This window comes from Ranitomeya variabilis, chromosome 8, assembly GCF_051348905.1.
Source record: "Ranitomeya variabilis isolate aRanVar5 chromosome 8, aRanVar5.hap1, whole genome shotgun sequence".
NCBI classification, from domain to species: Eukaryota; Metazoa; Chordata; class Amphibia; order Anura; family Dendrobatidae; genus Ranitomeya; species Ranitomeya variabilis.
In genome coordinates this window covers 26,764,575-26,783,816 of record NC_135239.1, presented here as the reverse complement: position 1 = coordinate 26,783,816, position 19,242 = coordinate 26,764,575, and the positions used below count along the sequence as shown (strand labels likewise).

General features: G+C 42.5%; 1 protein-coding gene across 11 annotated transcripts in view; it reads right to left on the bottom strand.

Moving 5' to 3' along the window:
• Nucleotides 1-19,242, bottom strand: part of ST3GAL3 (ST3 beta-galactoside alpha-2,3-sialyltransferase 3) — a 308,813-nt gene that overhangs the window by 109,345 nt on the left and 180,226 nt on the right. For all 11 annotated transcript variants that reach the window (XM_077277836.1, XM_077277842.1, XM_077277840.1 and 8 more), the window contains one exon: nucleotides 12,433-12,475. In XM_077277836.1, coding sequence (XP_077133951.1) covers nucleotides 12,433-12,475 — 43 coding nt within the window. The remainder of the gene's footprint in view (nucleotides 1-12,432; nucleotides 12,476-19,242) is intronic.

Genomic DNA, 19,242 nt, shown 5'->3' with positions numbered 1-19,242 from the left:
TAAATAACAGTATAATGAGTCTTGGAATTACATAACGTACCCAAAGAATGTAATAATAGAAAATGATCCAAGTAAATACGAATTTGTACTAACCACAAAATATAGGAAATGAGTATAACAAACAAAATGTGGTTTTGAACACAAGCCCAATGAAGTTGACCACATGGTCACTACCTCCCGCAGATGGTAATAATTTAACTGATTTATGCATATAAAAGTAGTTCTTCAGAAGTCTCTTACATTGCACTTTGACCCCGATGAAGCCACAACTTTAGTGGCGATACGTGTGGGATTTCTACCCCTATCTATTCACCTAATCTTTTTATAGGTTGCCACAATATTTTCCATTTGGACTGTTCATCAACTTTTTTTTCTGTGCTGGTAGCATTTTGTGTTTTGTGGTTAGTACAAATGTAAATATACTTGGATCATATTCTATTATTATATTCCTTGGGTATGTTATGTAATTCCAAGCCTCATTATACTGTTTTTTATATTTCTACGACTTGATGGTCATTTACTGCAGTGGTGCCCTATTTTGAGAGACGTGGGAGGCTAAATCCCTATTTTTTGCTTTTTTGTCTGGCTACTTCTTTTTAAGTATTTCAAATGTTTTTAAATGTATGTTTTCGCTTATGAGTTAACAAATTTTAATATTTGTAGGTGATCTCTTGGTTGTGCATACTTCTTTTCTCTCCATTTACAATACCATGGATTTCAAGAAGAATAAACAAATCAATTTTAAAACAAATCAAGCCAGACATGCTACTCGAAGAAAGGATCACCAAGCTACAACTTGCCTACTTTGGACACATCATATGAATTTACGAAGAGAGCAATCACTTTGAGAAAGACATGATTATCGGAAGAATAGAAGGAACAAGGAGAAGACGCGGACCAGCAACCCGATGGCTTGATACCATCAATATAAAGGTGGAGAAGACCCTGGTGGACCTATCTAGGCTTGCACCAGATCATTCATCCATCAAATCGCCATGTTCGAGATCGAACTGAAGGCTGTTAAAAAAGAGTCCAATTACTGACAAAAGTTTGCAACACCAAAACTTATCAGGGAGCTACCAGCATTCGACAAAACTAGATTGTACTCCTGTTCTGAATTGACATTGATTAAACAATTCCTGCACTTTAAAAATGTGATGTACTCTTGTAACAAACTAAACCAAAGTAAAAAACGATGGTCGATAAGAAGAACATGCCATAAAATAATGACCGGACGCTACGTAAACAGGCATCTGCACCTCCTTTTCTGTGTCAAGTAATTCTAGCCGTTTTCGAAAGAGTAAATACTTTTTTATAAAGAAAACTTGGCTTTTGTCCCTGGGACTGAATATCTTTTAGACCTCTTGGTCCACGACTCATTTAGGAAAGAACACGATAAATGTTTTTTTTTTTCCATTTTATATAGTAAAACAATTAAAAGTAGCAAAAGAAACATAAACCTCATGCCTCCGCACAGCTCTGGGCATATTTTATGAGTCTCTACGCTTAGGGTCAAGTTTCATTAGTTGGGTCTGGAGGATGATTGGGATGAGGTGGGGAGAAGAAGGGGCAATCGAATACAGGGTGGTGCAGATGTTACGTTTCTGGGGATGATCAAGTTTCGGAAAGCCAGAACTTGATGCTTTGTTTTCACTCACTCACTGGTTAAACCCTCACATCTGTCTAATGAAATCCAACCTCACGCACGGACTGAACCTGCGGAGCATGGAGATTTATAAGCACAGAAGCCGGAGTAACATGAAATCAGGTAAAGCTCACAAAGCTGCGAAGATAAGTGTGCATTGTGGCCTAGAGCAGCATCTTCACCACCAATCACTGACCTGTGAACAAGCCCTAAGAGAGCAGATACCTGTTCAATATTTTTTTTTCTTGATTTGCATTTCATGGCTCATATATGACACATTCATCTTTTTTGTACATCAATCAACAATGTTTTACCCTACACATATTTGTTTGCAATACTGTTATCTGCAATTCTTGCTCCCACTCGGATTGCTTTTCTTCTAGATAACATTCGAGATGCAATTTGACTTTGATCTGTTCACCATAATACAAAAAAACTGTTACTAGGCTGTCACAGTGCCAACTAGTGTGTATTGGTGTGCACAATGGCAAAACAGATCCCAAGAAAACATGAAGCCGTGAAAGTGAATGGATGCCAGATCATGTGCAGTGCGCACAGGGTGTAATACTGTCAAAATGTCTGTAATTTTTCCTAAAATGTGGTGAACACATGGACATCTGCCGAGATGGAAACTCTTCACAACTCTAAATAGCAGCATATTTATAAAGACCAGGTGTAATGTGTTGTACTGTACGTATGGAGCCAATCTGTCTGCTGGGCCGTTGTGCAATGTAAGCCCTCATTCAGACATCAGTCATTTATAACTTATGCAAAAAAAAAAAAAGGTTCGAATATCTTCAGCGTTTGGTCAGTGTTGTTTTTTAACATCACAGTTTCATTATTGTTTTTCACATGTGAAAAAATAAACTGCAAAGCTTCTCCTATTCACTGCAATGTTAATTACGGACAGTACACCGAAGCCAGTGATTTTCACGGACCCGTACACTTGTATGGTTCATTTTGGTCCACGATGTGGACACGGTACGATAAAAAATTAGGACGTGTGCAGAGCTCCATAGATTAGGACAGGTATGAATCGAGTTCTACCCATGAAAACCAAGGATGGAAAACGTCTGTGGAAAATGGCCGTCTGAACGAGGCCTACGTACGAAGGGGACGAAAACCCCTTCACTTCGGTTTCATCAATGAGTAATGTGACAGCGATGTGATTTTTACCTCAGAAAAAGGTGGAGACAGAGAGTGACATGACGACGCCACCTTGTGACCTACTATCAGGCATCTGGAAGCCTTGGGCAGGATATCTGAGCAAGAGGCGGAAAACCCTACACGGTCATATTTCACCTTAAAGAAATACTCCACCTAACATAGAAAATGATGATGACTCATACAAACTGCCCTGGGAATGAGGCGACTGATGACAAGCAGCCGTCTGAGTCATGGCTGACAATTTGGTCGCTAGGGACGCCATCCCTAATAACGACAGTCCCTAGTAACCGGGCTACCTCAGATTATTGAATCATCAATTTAAGGCTTGTAGTGACCACATTTTATTTAAATTGAGTACATTTTTAATGCAATGATTAAAGGGAAAACCCGAAGCCTTAAAACCACTTTTAATGTGAGTAGAAACTGCTGAATCAGAGCAGAATAATGTTCATTAGTATAGACACGATGATCAGACTACCATGGACACGTTTGCAGCTGTTCTGCCGAATTCCGCTTTTCAGCTTTATCTTTACTTTTTCTCTAGTTAAAGCTTATATACTTAAAGGGGTTATCCACGACTAGTTTATTTTTTTTACTATGGGCCTAAGAAGTAACAAACAGGCAGATAGTTGCCAAGTACGGCACCGGCTCAGGGAGGTTGCTGACCGCCTATCCTGCCGCTTCGCGTCAACAGAGCAGCTTTCTCTCTTCTGCTCTGCTCTTTTGACGGGTGTCACTGCCGGCCTCATGCTGATTGACAGCCAGCACCCCACAAGCCGCCTGTCAATCAGCATGGCACTGGCAGTGACGCCCCATTAACAGAGCAGAGCGGAAGAGAAAAAACTGCTCTGTCTGCATGATGTCAGTGGAAGCAGCAGATTTGCAGGTAGGAGCGGTATATGATGGTTCTGAGCTGGCAAGGATAGCCGCGGGCACAACAGGCAGGTAGTTAGCAACTACCATCCTGTTAGTTGTTTAAAAAAAGAGCTGTTGGCTGTAATTACCGCTTCTGGCACTTTGGGGGGATGTGACGGCTAAATATGGATTCCCAAGATCAGCCAAAAATGGATCAACGGGTTTTATATTTTAATCAATGTAATAGAAGCCGCTCTCGGGCCGATCAGTAAAAAAAAGAGCATGTGCACTTTCTATAGAAGGGGCAATGTAAGGAGGTACTTTTTAGACACTTTTACACAGAAGCAGACAGAACAAGCCCTTGTGTAAGAACGGTATATTGGCCCTTTGCAGTCCATTGTTATCACAACGCACCCTTTTATGCATCTATGATATAAGCCGCTTTTGGAGGTGGTAGTGGCCCCTTTTCCATTTGGGCTCCTGTGCGGCTACACAGATTGCATCAATTGTATGTCCGCCCCTGCTTTAATATGTCTGCAATCATTACTAAGTTCCAATGGCCAATAATGTAACACTGGCTGGACCCATGATATAGGCACAGAAATCTGTACTCCACTCAAGTTGGTGTAGTCGGATCCAGAGTTATAGATGTTAAAGTTTCTTAAAATAATCAGTTGTAAATAAGTGCAGCGGATTTTCTCATTGGCCGCGAGTTATATTTATTCACGTGTTATCACAGCACTTTAAATAATTGATCACATCATATTACTCAAGGGATGAAAATGCGTGGGGCATCTCAAGTGATTCAGTTTATCTTCACGATAATGGGAAACAGAGATAATGAGAATTCTAGGAGTTTATTGCACTGTAAGAGTATCCGGCCGCCTCTCTGCCCTCTCTGTCTTTTCCCATACGATTCAGGGTCTTACAGCAAGAATTCATTAATTGTGGCCGGGATGGGATGTGAGGAAGGAGAAGCGGCAGCGAGGAGTCAGCGAGGCGCAGGATGCGGGGATGAGTGAAGGCTCTCTTGTAGGGCACATACAATAGTAACGTAATATGGCGTCAGGCACCGAACACACAATGGGACGCCATGTCACTGGATCCACCATACATGCACCCACCTATCTTTTTGCTTCATTCATGCGACATTGTATGTAATGTATATCCTGTGCACGCTTTTACACCCAAATATCAATGCATACAGGTATTTACAGCCATAATAATTAAAATAAAGCAATCATCAAAAATTACCTATAGTTGAAGCCACGTTTTTGCATTAGATTTATATTTTTTATTTCATTTTGGCAATGTTTTTATTTTTTCCATATGAGAGTGTATTAAAAATTAAATACAAATTAAAATGCAATTTTCACACTGGACACTAGGGCTTTTTTGTTTTTAGACTCTAACTTCCTGATGTTTCAGGAAATGCACATGTACATTATCCACAAAGAAGTGTTGTATTGAAGCATCTAATGAGCGTGTGCAAAGATCATTTTGAATGGAGGGTCAGCTGTGACATCTCCTATTGTGATTAGTGGAGGCGGTGTTATCAGCGGTTGAGGTGTTCCTTGTTGTTATAATCAGCCTCTGCTGATAGAGAGCCTGCTGAAAACTCTTCCAAACAGGAAGTAGGAATCTGAAAAAGCCCGTACCCTTACCGCGAGCAATAAAATGTTTCTCAACTACCAAACCAAGTAGCAAACTTCTCCCCTTTGATGGAAGAAATAAAGTTACATCCATGGCTCTGGTATAGTGAAGGATAGAAGTTACATTAAGTTCCTGCCAGTGGTTAGTTTTTATTTTAACTGTAGCTTGCATATTATTGACGAGCATACGTTGATGTGTCCGCGGTACCTGCGGACCAACTATATAGACATTCACCCTGTGTGGGGAGAAGGAAAGTTTATCCTGTCTGCCCAGCCTTATTATATCGATTACACGGATCTTCCTTTCGATACGGTAGCAGAAGCCGGATTTTGCTGCTGACGTGCTATGTCATCGAGGAGCGGAGGTGATGATAGGCGATGCAGACTGTTACTGTGGTTTTGTCTTATATTTCCATCCTCTGCTTAATGGAAATCTCACATCTGCATCTTCTTATCCATCTTGTCTCAAGGTGCATTAGCTGGAAATGGTAAATTTATGATTAACGTCATCTCTTTGTTGCGGGGATCTCTGGCCACGTCCGCTACAATGATGATTTATCCGCCAGATGACAGGGGCTCCCGCCTCATACATTCCATCTATACGCCCCTTTACTGATACCAGACATGCAGCCAGCTATAATATAATGCTTTGCTGTCACCTGTAACCAGTTGTAAATCCTGGAGGAATCTTATTTTTTTATTGTTAGGATAGTGTTGAACACGTAGGCGCCATCTGTGATGTTACGGGATACTTTCCTTGCGGCCACTATTCAGCAACAGTGGGAAGAGAACGTCTTGGTTCCATTCGGCATCATTGGACTGAACTGGATAATTGACGCCAGGCCGTCCTACGGTTCATACGCCATAGACATTAACGTGGAAACATAATTCCATTTTCTCTTTTGATTAATCTGTGCAGATGTTAATCAGAAACACATAGCAGCCGTCAAGTTCTGTGTAAGTGGATGATACTTCTATCTCATTGCACAGAACGTTTCGCTCGTTGATCGGCAGCCCGCTTACACTGAAAGATTTTCGTGAAACGAGCGTATTTAAAATATTCCGCCTTACGGTATTGGAAAATCCAACTCCTTTCATTTGGAGCTCGGGCTTCTCAGCTGTCCCTAATGCTATGATCATGGACTCTAGCTTAGCTGCACTGTCTGTTGGCATCTGAGGTGGTTAAAGGGAATCTCCTTCTCATTAAAACTGGTTAAAATTAATGGTGCCTCATCGGAAGGGGTTGGACCTTGTGTACGCTGGACTTCACTTACATCATGTTAGATAGATCAGTTAGATCCATTAGATATATGGACAACTTCGTTCTCTTTTTATGAAACATTACCATTTCTTCACTCCTGATGAACCTTTGTAAGGCGAAACGCGTCAAGTACAATGGTAAATTTTATTTTTCTCTCGATGGCAACAAGTCTGTGACTTGGTATTTAAAGTTTGAACTTTACAACTACTTTTTCCATTGAGGTATACTTGTTTAATGGGTACTACCATTGATCTGCCATATTATCAAGCGCTATATGCTTTTATCGCAGACTAAAATGATTAGCCCTGATTCAGTTACTTTTATACATGGGTTTTTCTAACGTATATTTCTGTACTGTATTATGCATGTTTAGCTATTTCAAATGTGTATTTCTCTATAGCTGAACTACCTTATTATGCTTCTTGAGCTATTACCGCCCAATTTGAGCATCTGACATATCTCTATGCAATGAGCACTTTTTCTTAAGAATAGTTTTATTCCATATATTGAATATCAATTCTAGTTATAGGGCTAGGAGGGTTAGCTGCCGTTGAGGGGGGGGGCGCCATTTTCGCAACTATAGGGTGCCAACCTCCGCTGCCAGGCAAGGACAGCACAGTGTTTGACTAGTCCTGCAGCCCTGTATTGGTCAGGTTATCTGTATAAACTTGACCAATGATGCTGATATAAGTGCATCATGGTTATATCTGTGCTTTATGCAATCGAGGGATGGAGTTGACCTTCTTTGACCCTCTGATAAACATGGAATTGTGGGTGATACTTGTGTATTAGTTCAGCTTTATGACTTGTTTCTGCACCCCCTCATTACAGGGCCTCATAGGGCCAGAAAGTTCAGCCGGCGTTGAGCAGGGGCGCCAATTGCGCAACTCAAGGGTGCCAACCTCCGCTGCTAGGCAGGGCCAATCAGCAGTAGCGCAGGGTCAGGCTCCTCCCCCTGGCTTTTTTCTGTGTGTGTTGTCTTTATACATATTGGTTTTTTTTGTTGTGATGGTGGTTCTATTTATTCACCTATTGATATTTGTAAGCATGAAACTAAAGGTTATATTTTAATATATCTGGCAAAGTACTGAGTCTTTACAGTGAAAATAATACTCGTACTATATTATCCCTTTAAACTGTGAATCCCATTTATATATTTTTTCTTTCTTAAAGGGAAGTTATCATCAGAAAATTACCTATTTCTTTGTTCCATGTATAAAAAAAAGTTGCAAATTTTTATATATTTTTTTTAATTATTTTGAATTTCATCCAGAAAAGTGGGACAACTTGCTTCTCATCATCCGTGTACAATCCGTATTTTTTTCACAGCTCCAGCTATTAATCGTTTACATGACCATTTACCGTTTCCTATTTTACAACCTGCCATGTATCCGTAAAAATTGGTCGCTTTACCGTGTCTCCCTCCGTATGGCATCCGATTTTTGTCTCATTCAACTTTTGGAGGATAATCATACATGCTGTGATTTTTTTCACACGCAGATTCAGTCAGTGGAATAAAAGTAGTTAATCTGCACTGCTTCATTGAATAACATTGGTTTGCTAGCAATCCAATTTTTCGACGGATAGCATTTGCACCGAAAATACGGTCGTGTGCACGAGCTCTGAGGTTACATTCACACGAGCGTATAAAATAATCATCCCAAATTTGTTTCCAGAAAAAAAATGGAGAATTTTTCATCCGTGTCATCATCCATATGACTCTTCGGTATATCATCGCTGATGAAAAGATCTAATTCTAGGACATTTGCTGCATATCTTACTTTCTTTCATTATTTTAAAAGGTTTCAACTACAGATCAATTATTTGGTTTCTCGTACTGAGAGCAGTAACAAGTTTTAAATTATCATTTTATTTTTTTCAGTATTTATGTTATATTACATTCCCCCCTTTTTTATTATGTCTATCGACACTATGGTGAAGAAAAAGGAGGGAGAAAATATAATTCTGCATTTCAATGGAAAAATCCTTTTGCAAAGGAATAATAAAACGACTCTTCATCCTTTTGGTGCACGTCCTCAAAACTTTGTGTCCTTAAAAGTCCGTGAAAAATTGAGGGATAACAAGTTAATTTCAGCACTTGTTCCATGCTACTCAGGAATTTCTTTTGTTAACGTGATTTGAGAGTTCAGTTTGCGTAATCCAATACTACATTGCCCTTGGAGGAGCCATTCATACATCTTCTCATCTGCAAGTAGCCTCTTCATAGAGGAACAGGACTTACCGTATATACTCGAGTATAAGCCGACCCGAGTATAAGCCGACCCCCCTAATTTTGCCACAAAAAACTGGGAAAACTTATTGACTCGAGTATAAGCCTAGGGTGGAAAATGCAGCAGCTACCGGTGAATTTCAAAAATAAAAATAGATGCTCCATACCGTTCATTATGGCCCCATAGCTGTGCCATATAGTGCTCTGCACCGTTCATAATTGCCCCATAGCTGTGCCATATAGTGCTCTGCACCATTATTGCCCCATAGCTGTGCCATACAGTGCTCTGCACCATTATTGCCCCATAGCTGTGCCATATAGTGCTCTGCACCGTCCATTATTGCCCCATAGCTGTGCCATACAGTGCTCTGCACCATTATTGCCCCATAGCTGTGCCATATAGTGCTCTGCACCATTATTGTCCCATAGCTGTGCCATATAATGCTCTGCACCATTATTGCCCCATAGCTGTGCCATATAGTGCTCTGCACGGGCCATTATTGCCTCATAGCTGTGCCATATAGTGCTCTGCACCATTATTGCCCCATAGCTGTGCTGCTGCTGCTGCAATAAAAATAATAAAACACATACTCACCTCTCTTGCTTGCAGCTCCTCGGCGCCATCTTCCCGGCGTCTCTCCGCACTGACTGATCAGGCAGAGGGCGGCGCGCACACTATATGCGTCATCGCGCCCTCTGACCTGAACAGTCAGTGTGGAGAGAGAGAGACGCCGGGAAGATGGAGACAGCGCCCGGCGTGTGGAACGAGGACAGGTGAATATGCGATATTTACCTGCTCCCGGCGTCCCTGGCTCCTTCTCCCGGACAGCTGGTCTCCGGGTGCCGCAGCCTCTTCCTCTGTCAGCGGTCACCGGCACCGCTGATTAGAGAAATGAATTATGCGGCTCCGCCCCTATGGGAGGTGGAGCCGCCTATTCATTTCTCTAATGAGCGGTCCCACGTGACCGCTGTACAGGGGAAGAGCTGCTGCACCCGGAGACCGTGGGACGGGCAGGGGGAGCGCCAGGATCGCCGGGACTAGGTAAGTATGCCTCAGCGCTCTCTCCCCCTCACCCGCCGACCCCACCGCCGACCGTGACTCGAGTATAAGCCGAGGGGGCACTTTCAGCCCAAAAATTTGGGCTGAAAATCTCGGCTTATACTCGAGTATATACGGTATTATTATTATTATTAGTTACAGTATATAGCACCATCATATTCCGCACTTACACACATTATCATCGCTGTCCCCATTGGGGCTCACAATATAAATTCCCTATCAGTATGTCTTTGGAATGTGGGAGGAAACCGGAGAACCCGGAGGAAACCCACGCAAACACGGGGAGAACATACAAACTCCTTGCAGATGTTGTTCTAGGTGGGATTTGAACCCAGGACCCAGCGCTGAAAAGCAACAGTGCTAACCATTGAGAACTTGACCTATAACGCTACCTTACTGGTGGAAGAAATCCTAAGGGTGCGGTCAGGCGGCCATATATTTGGACCAAGATTGGAACACGGTGCAAGAATTAGCCAGTGTGACAGCTGCATAGAAATACATGAAGATGTCACACTCGGGTCGGGACAGTCCTATGCACGGTTTTCCAATCTCAGTCCGATTTATACGCCTGTCTGACTGAGCCCTAAAAGTCAATATTGATCTTTGAATGAGCCTTGCCACTTGGCTTAGGGTAAGAAGCCAAGTGAGACATGTTTTGGGGTGTTTGCCCCTCATCAGTGCAAAGCAGGAGGTTTTATTTGGCTAGATGAGAGGCCCCTGAGAAAGGCGCTAATGGAAATGTACACTTTAACAGCTGATGGTAAGGGCAGCACGCCTTAAGGCCCCCATACGGCTGAACCCACTACTTTCGTCAGAACCGGCTAACCATCAGGGAACAACCTAGATCTGGCTCCCAATCCTTTGTTCTCTCTGGAGCTAAGTCACTGACTAATGTGTTTAGCAGTGGATATCTCCCATCTTCCCCTTGAAAAAAAAAACAAGACTTCTAGGCTGAAACAATAGGTGATGGGCAAACATGCATTCATGTGTATGGGAGAGCTGGAAAAGAAAGCCTACAGTTATCTCCTGTGTATGACCAGCTTTATAGAGATGAGGCTATCAAGTGGAGACAGCCCATTATAATAAACATATTTGGCATTAGAAGAGTTGTACATGGATTTGATTATAGCTCTACATCATGGGGTTTGATAAATCGTTAGAATCTACTCATAGTTTTCTCTTTTTGCCTTATTTATGGAAGTCATTAGCGTCGAGTGAATTGATGGATCACATTCTCCTCCATCCTCTACTGATCCAGCACATGATGGCTCCAGATGTAAGATCCTCCGAATGTTCCTCTTAATTATTGGGCAACTCATAAAAAAAAAAATAGCACCTAGCTTTTTAAGACGTCAGCTCAGATACTAGTTTCATTAAAAATAGTTTTCATAGCTAATATTTAATCACTTGATAAGGTGGGGGGCTACCACTAGGAATACCAATCACTAGAACAGGGGTCCTGGTACCTCCATTTCTTTTAACTATATATAAAAAAAGCACTTAATTGCGGTACTCTGGTAAATCCGTCGGCCTCATAGACTTTAAAAGAAGTTGTCCGGCTCAAATCAATAAGTCTGCAGTCACTCACAGCGTACAATGCATGCGCTGGGGGGATTCATAGGTCTGCAGTCACACAGAGTGACTGCACAATTATAATTTTAGAATGGACAACCCCTTTAAATAAACTCCTGCAGAGCATGCTGGACTGCCTTGAACCACCACCCAAGTTACCAGCGGAGGTCCCATCATCGCGGCCCCAAGAGTTCATACATTTACCACCTATCCTGTGAGTGGATGATGAGTGAGTGACAAGCCAGCATAATGTTCACTATAGAAAACCCCTTTAAGAACACAAAGAATCACTAGGTATAATAGTATATTCAAGTGCCACAATAATTACAATACAAATCACAATCCCCATTAACGGGAATCTGTCATTAAGTTTTTGCTATGTAATCTCAGGGCACCATAATGTAGGAGCAGAGACCCAGATTCCGGCGATGTGTCACTTACTAGGCTGTGTGTTACTGTTTTAATAGAATCAGTGTTTTATCGGCAGGAGTTTATCACTACAGGACTAGGTGTTTGGTGCCTCTCAGTCCAACCACACCCCCAACACTGATTGGCAGATGTCAATATACAGTGTGCACAAAAGCAGCCAATCACTGATGTGGGCGGAGTTATACCAGGCTCAGCATTCCAGCTCTGCTAAATCTGCAGCAAAGAAAACTGTGATTCTATCGCAACTGCTGCACCCAGTAGACTAAGTGACACATTGCTGGAATCAGAGTCTCTGGCCCTACCTCATGCTGCTCTCGGATAACCTAGGAAAAACTTGTGTACAGACGCCCTTTAAGCAGATGTAGATCAATTATATATAAAGTAGATATAACTGTTAGAAATCTGGGGTTTATCCATCGCTGGTTAGTGTAAATTCACATTTATTCTCGCTCATGTTTGCTGAATGGGATGTCTTCAGATGTCTCGCCTACTGCTCTCCGCTCCCAGCCTGCAGCATTAAACATCAAAAGCAACAAGTGATTGAAGAATCATTTTACTTACAGCTTAGAATCCAATTTAAGTAGAAATCCGAGACGATCATATTCTAAAAAAGAAAAAAAAAAAGCAGTGTTTAGTTATAAAGTAGTAATTTTATCTCATAAGCCGGTGGATGGAAAAATAAAGATTATGGAGATTGGGAGAAAGCTGCAAGCCTTCCCGTATTAGGGCATGTTCACACAATGAGGATTTTCACTTTGCAGAACTACCAGAATCTGCAGCAGAAATGCGTCCCTGAAACTCAGATTCCTGCTGCGGAGTGGAAAGTGGATTTGCTATATCTATCTAGAAGATGCAAATGTGCGGAACCGTCACATTAAATACAGTATTTTGACACAAACTACTTAAATCCTGAACATATGAAATCCGTGCCTCACATATTTCTTACAGAACTAACCTTAGGTGAGTGAAGTTGCAGTGTGGACAGTCAGAAAAATGAAAGAGGAGATACAGTAGGTTTTTTTTTTAAACTCCAATAGACAATACAGTAAAGGTAAAAAGTAACGAATCCAGAAGATAAATAGCGGGTAAGCATCCTTCCCTGTGCTTAATGTGGCTCTTGAGTGCAGACACAGTGGGGCCAATTTAAAGGACAGACAATTAACCTATCAGTAAGGCTGTGTGCACATGTTCCGGATTTTTCACTTTTATTTACGTTTTTTCGCTATAAAAACGCGAAAAAACCGCATCCATTAAGCATCCTATTAATAGAATGTAATCCGCAATTTTTGTGCACATGTTGCGTTTTTCTCCACAAAAAAAACGCATCACAGTAAAAAAAACGCTGCATGTTCACTAATTTTGCGGGTTTTTCGCGGATTACCCGCTATTTAATGCATTGGGAAGCTCCAGAAAAAAACGCGAAAAATCCGCACAAAAAACGTGAAAAAAGTCCGGTTTTGTTCAGGAAATTTCTGCAAAGAATCCTGACGTGTGCACACAGCCTAAGTTATAGGAAGTGTTAAGGCTCCGTACACATAACGTCGGCCAAACCGGGCACTATTGGCGTGATTGAACGACAGTCTAATGTGTATGGGGGTCTCCCGACTCCCGTGTAACAGATTATGCCATAGAATAAAGGGATCTAGCATGTCATATTTCCAATGGCCGTTCTGGGAGAAAAGCTGCTGCCAGCGGAATCTGGCAGTGGCTTTCTCATGTAGAACCCAGGAGCATTCGGGTGAGCCGAGTGTTCGACAGACAGCATTCTAATACATATGGGAGCGACTTTAGAGGAAAGTCACTGGATCCCGTGGCTAACATGCAAACCCTAACGCAGTATTACGCTGCAGCCGTGACACATGCACTGGGACGCTCAGACAACCTGTCCGAAAGAGAACGACCCAGAAAGTAGAAGGTGAACTGTTGGGAAAACAATGGCTCGCTAATATTTCCATAAAAATAGCGTAACCCATCATTCATGCAATATATATTTTACACAACGACTGAGAATAGGAATCTGTATAATAAGGAGTGTGCCGATATGTCTCCAGCCCCACGACCTGGAAGGGTTAGAACAAGATACATATCAAATAGCCACCAATGTACCGTGCAAAACCAGCCGGCCGGCGAAGCGTGGGAACGTGCGCTCCATGCAACATTTCTGCTCCATCACACTGACATATATAAAAGATGGATGTAGAATTATACTTGGAAAGCAATAGAACTCCCATTTATGGTTAGCCAGGGTATAGATAAAACAAGTTGTACAAAGTATCAACCTTCCCATGATCCAGTGTATTTACATGCCCTTAACACATACTGGGCATAATGGTAAAGTACAAAGCGTGCCAGTGATGTGCCAACATCAGAGTCAACTGGACGTGGCAGAGCAAAAAAATCCTGATCATATCTTTTCTGTTACCCCTGAAACTAATAAACGTTCCTCTTATGAAGTTCTGGATATTACAATTCTTTCCTGCTGTTGTCTTCACTCTCGGGCACAATTAGATAGCGTGTGATAGACTGCAATGATTTGCTATGGTTCACTTAGTTTTCAATAATTTTTATATATGAAATAAAGGCACACAGACTAAAGCAATCCCTGCATAGAGATCTACAATGCTGCTTAAAAGTTTGTGAACCCTTTAGAAGTTTCCATATAACTCCATAAATTTGACCTGAACTGATATCAGATTTTTACGGGTCTGAAAAGTAGAAAAAGAGAAACAAATCAAACAAATTTTTTTTATTGAGGAAAATAATCCGGATCGTAGGGAACCGATTGGTGATCTTGGCAGCCTGGAAATTTTTTAAAGGTCCCGGCAACGGCCATGTTGGTCCTCCTGTGAAGCTCAGCCACGGGCCTAGCTTCACAGAGAACAGACTTTTCACTATATACTGCCATAATTCTGTATTATTGTAGTACTTCAGTATATACTATAAGCCAGGAGGGGACATATCATTGGTGCAACATCTGCAGCCGCTCAGGGGCCCCAGAGGTAAGGGGGCCCATATCCAGCTCCAAAGCAGGTGGCAGTGTGAATTATGATAAATTATTGGACCGTAAAGTGCCCATATACTGTTATTGCAAGTTCCCTAAGGGGACTAAATAATAAAGTACAAAAAAAAATAAATTAATAAATATATAAAAAACCACATCCACCATACTATTTCAAAAAAATCTATTTTTGCTAATATTGTGTCCAAAAAGGTAGAATCTCAAAATATAAAATTATTGAAACCATACGTTAAAAAATCAAAATGTCAGAACTGCTGCTTTTTGGTCGCCAAATTTCTCCAAAAAAATAAATAAAAGGCAATCAAAACGACATATGCACCCCAAAGTGTTGTCAATAAAAATGTCAGATCAGCATGCAATATATATATATATATATATATATATATATATATATATATATATATACACATATATATATATATATATATATATATATATATATATATATATATATGTGACTGTTGAAATAAGAAAAAAAAAATGGAAAGCAGGAAAATTAAAACTTCCCGGATTATTGAGAGGTTAAACCAAAAAGCTCTATTTTGCTCTCATACATCCATAAAATATTGTTCCAACTGTATTGTGTCTTATCCAGATGATTTTTAGCAACTGCAAATGGCACAAATGTTCAGTTCGGGGAGCAGTGGCTTTCTCCTTGCAATATTATTGTGCGCACCACTGTTGTTCAGTGTCCTCCTGATTTTGCACTCATGCACATTAACATTAGCTAATGTGAAAGAGGCCTTTAGTTGCTTAGAGGTGACCTTGGATTCCTTTGTTACCTTGCAGATTAGTACACTATGGGGAGTGCATTATTAGTTCAGAATTTCCTCCATTTGTACATAATCTGTCTGGCTGTTGATTGGTAGAGCCTAAAGGCCCCGTCTCACATAGCGAGATCGCTAGCGAGATCGCTGCTGAGTCACAAGTTTTGTGACGCAACAGCGACCTCAGTAGCGATCTCGCTATGTGTGACACGTACCAGCGATCAGGCCCCTGCTGTGAGATCGCTGGTCGTGTCGGAATGGCCTGGACCTTTTTTTGGTCGTTGAGGTCCCGCTGACATCGCTGAATCGGTGTGTGTGACACCGATCCAGCGATGTCTTCACTGGTAACCAGGGTAAACATCGGGTTACTAAGCGCAGGGCCGCGCTTAGTAACCCGATGTTTACCCTGGTTACCAGCGTAAATGGAAAAAAAAAACAAACACTACATACTCACCATCTGATGTCCGTCAGGTCCCTTGCCGTCTGCTTCCTGCTCTGACTGAGTGCCGCCGTACAGTGAGAGCACAGCGCAGCGGTGACGTCACCGCTGCGCTCTGCTCTCACTGTACGGCGGCTCAGTCAGAGCAGGAAGCAGACGGCAAGGGACCTGACGGACATCAGATGGTGAGTATGTACTGTTTGTTTTTTTTGGTAACCAGGGTAAACATCGGGTTACTAAGCGCGGCCCTGCGCTTAGTAACCCGATGTTTACCCTGGTTACCCGGGTGCTGCAGGGGGACTTCGGCATCGTTGAAGACAGTTTCAACGATGCCGAAGTCGTTCCCCTGATCGTTGGTCGCTGGAGAGAGCTGTCTGTGTGACAGCTCCCCAGCGACCACACAACGACTTACCAACGATCACGGCCAGGTCGTATCGCTGGTCGTGATCGTTGGTAAATCGCTATGTGAGACGGGGCCTTTAACGCCTTAGATGTTTTGTAACCTTTTCCAGCTTGATCACCAACAACTCTTCTGAAATCCCCAGAAACGTCCTTTGCTCGTGCCATGATACACTTCCAAAAACATGTGTTGTGAAGATCAGACTTTGATAGATCCCTGTTTTTGAAAAAAAACAGGTCGCCCACTCACAACTGTGAGCTCTGTATATGAATCAAGAAGAGATTTTTAGATAAGACCATTTCCAAAATTGCCTTATCTTTTATCTTTGATGCAGTGAAGTTATATCCATCAGATACATCAGTCTACATATCCTTAATGTATCAGAGACAATTTACTCAATTGCAAACAAATCAAAATTATATCGGAAATGCAGTTTAACGGGGGTTTAATCGGAGAGGTGCAACATAGTCAAGACATAAAATACCAGACATTGAGCCCAGTGCGTCTTACAGGTTTGCAGCTGATCCTGTGCACATGGTGACAGCCAAGTTCTCTGTTCTCTGGAATTGCCTCACGGCAAACTGAGGAGGAAAGAGATGCCGGAGCAAGGGTTTAATGTCTGACAACAGGAGACTGTAACCACTAACCTGTCATCAACGTACTAAAGAAACGAAGAAAGGGGGAGTACAGAAAACAAGAAAAAGGGAAAGGAAATCTGAGAGTAGACAAGGATCAGAAGATGGGAGCTGATCAACAGGTTCTGTCTTGTTCACTTTCCCTGGAGCCGCACATCACTGTAGCCCGCAGAACAACCCAGTAGAATTCAGATGCATTTGGTAGTGTAAAGTCAGACGTCAGGCTCCTACCATTTGTGAAGGGTCTTCCCCTCACTCCATGGGATGCACTTGCCTGATCATTTCTTTGTTCTTACTGGATCTGCTCCATGCAGTGATAGTGATACTGTAAGGACACCTATAACATCTGCATGGTGACTGGACAGAAACCGCATATCTAACCTTCCAAAGCTAAAGTCTGAAGAGGTCAGGCTACCAATATAGATAGCATACCAGTGATTGTAAGGTTGCATCCTTTATTCTGCAATGATATAGCCACCATTGTACATATATTTGTTACTTATACTGAACCCAACTTACATTGTGTATTATACTCCAGAGCTGCACTCACTATTCTGCTGGTGCAGTCACTGTGTACATACATCACATTACTGATCCTGTACTGATCCTGAGTTACATCCTGTATTATACTCCAGAGCTGCACTCACTATTCTGCTGGTGCAGTCACTGTGCACATACATTACATTACTGATTGTGTACTGATCCTGAGTTACATCCTGTATTATACCCCAGAGCTGCACTCACTATTCTGCTGGTGCAGTCACTGTGTACATACATTACATTACAGACCCTGAGTTACATCCTGTATTATACCCCAGAGCTGCACTCACTATTCTGCTGGTGCAGTCACTGTGTACATACATTACATTACTGATCCTGAGTTACATCCTGTATTATACCCCAGAGCTGCACTCACTATTCTGCTGGTGCAGTCACTGTGTACATACATCACATTACTGATCCTGAGTTACATCCTGTATTATACCCCAGAGCTGCACTCACTATTCTGCTGGTGCAGTCACTGTGTACATACATCACATTACTGATCCTGAGTTACATCCTGTATTATACCCCAGAGCTGCACTCACTATTCTGCTGGTGCAGTCACTGTGTACATACATTACATTACTGACCCTGAGTTACATCCTGTATTATACCCCAGAGCTGTACTCACTATTCTGCTGGTGCAGTCACTGTGTACATACATCACATTACTGATCCTGAGTTACATCCTGTATTATACTCCAGAGCTGCACTCACTATTCTGCTGGTGCAGTCACTGTGTACATACATTACATTACTGATCCTGAGTTACATTCTGTATTATACCCCAGAGCTGCACTCACTATTCTGCTGGTGCAGTCACTGTGTACATACATTGCTGATCCTTGGTTACATACTGTATTAAGGCCCCGTCTCACATAGCGAGATCGCTAGCGAGATCGCTGCTGAGTCACAAGTTTTGTGACGCAACAGCGACCTCCATAGCGATCTCGCTATGTGTGACACGTACCAGCGATCAGGCCCCTGCTGCGAGATCGCTGGTCGTGTCAGAATGGCCTGGACCTTTTTTTGGTCGTTGAGGCCCCGCTGACATCGCTGAATCGGTGTGTGTGACACCGATCCAGCGATGTCTTCACTGGTAACCAGGGTAAACATCGGGTTACTAAGCGCAGGGCCGCGCTTAGTAACCCGATGTTTACCCTGGTTACCAAAAAAAACAAACAGTACATACTCGCCTTTCGGTGTCCAGGTCCCTTGCCGTCTGCTTCCTGCTCTCACTGACTCCCGGCCGTACAGTGAGAAGTGAGAGCACAGCAGTGACGTCACCGCTGCGCTCTGCTCTCACTGTACGGCGGCTCAGTCAGAGCAGGAAGCAGACGGCAAGGGACCTGGACACCGAAAGGCGAGTATGTACTGTTTGTTTTTTTTGGTAACCAGGGTAAACATCGGGTTACTAAGCGCGGCCCTGCGCTTAGTAACCCGATGTTTACCCTGGTTACCCGGGTGCTGCAGGGGGACTTCGGCATCGTTGAAGACAGTTTCAACGATGCCGAAGTCGTTCCCCTGATCGTTGGTCGCTGGAGAGAGCGGTCTGTGTGACAGCTCCC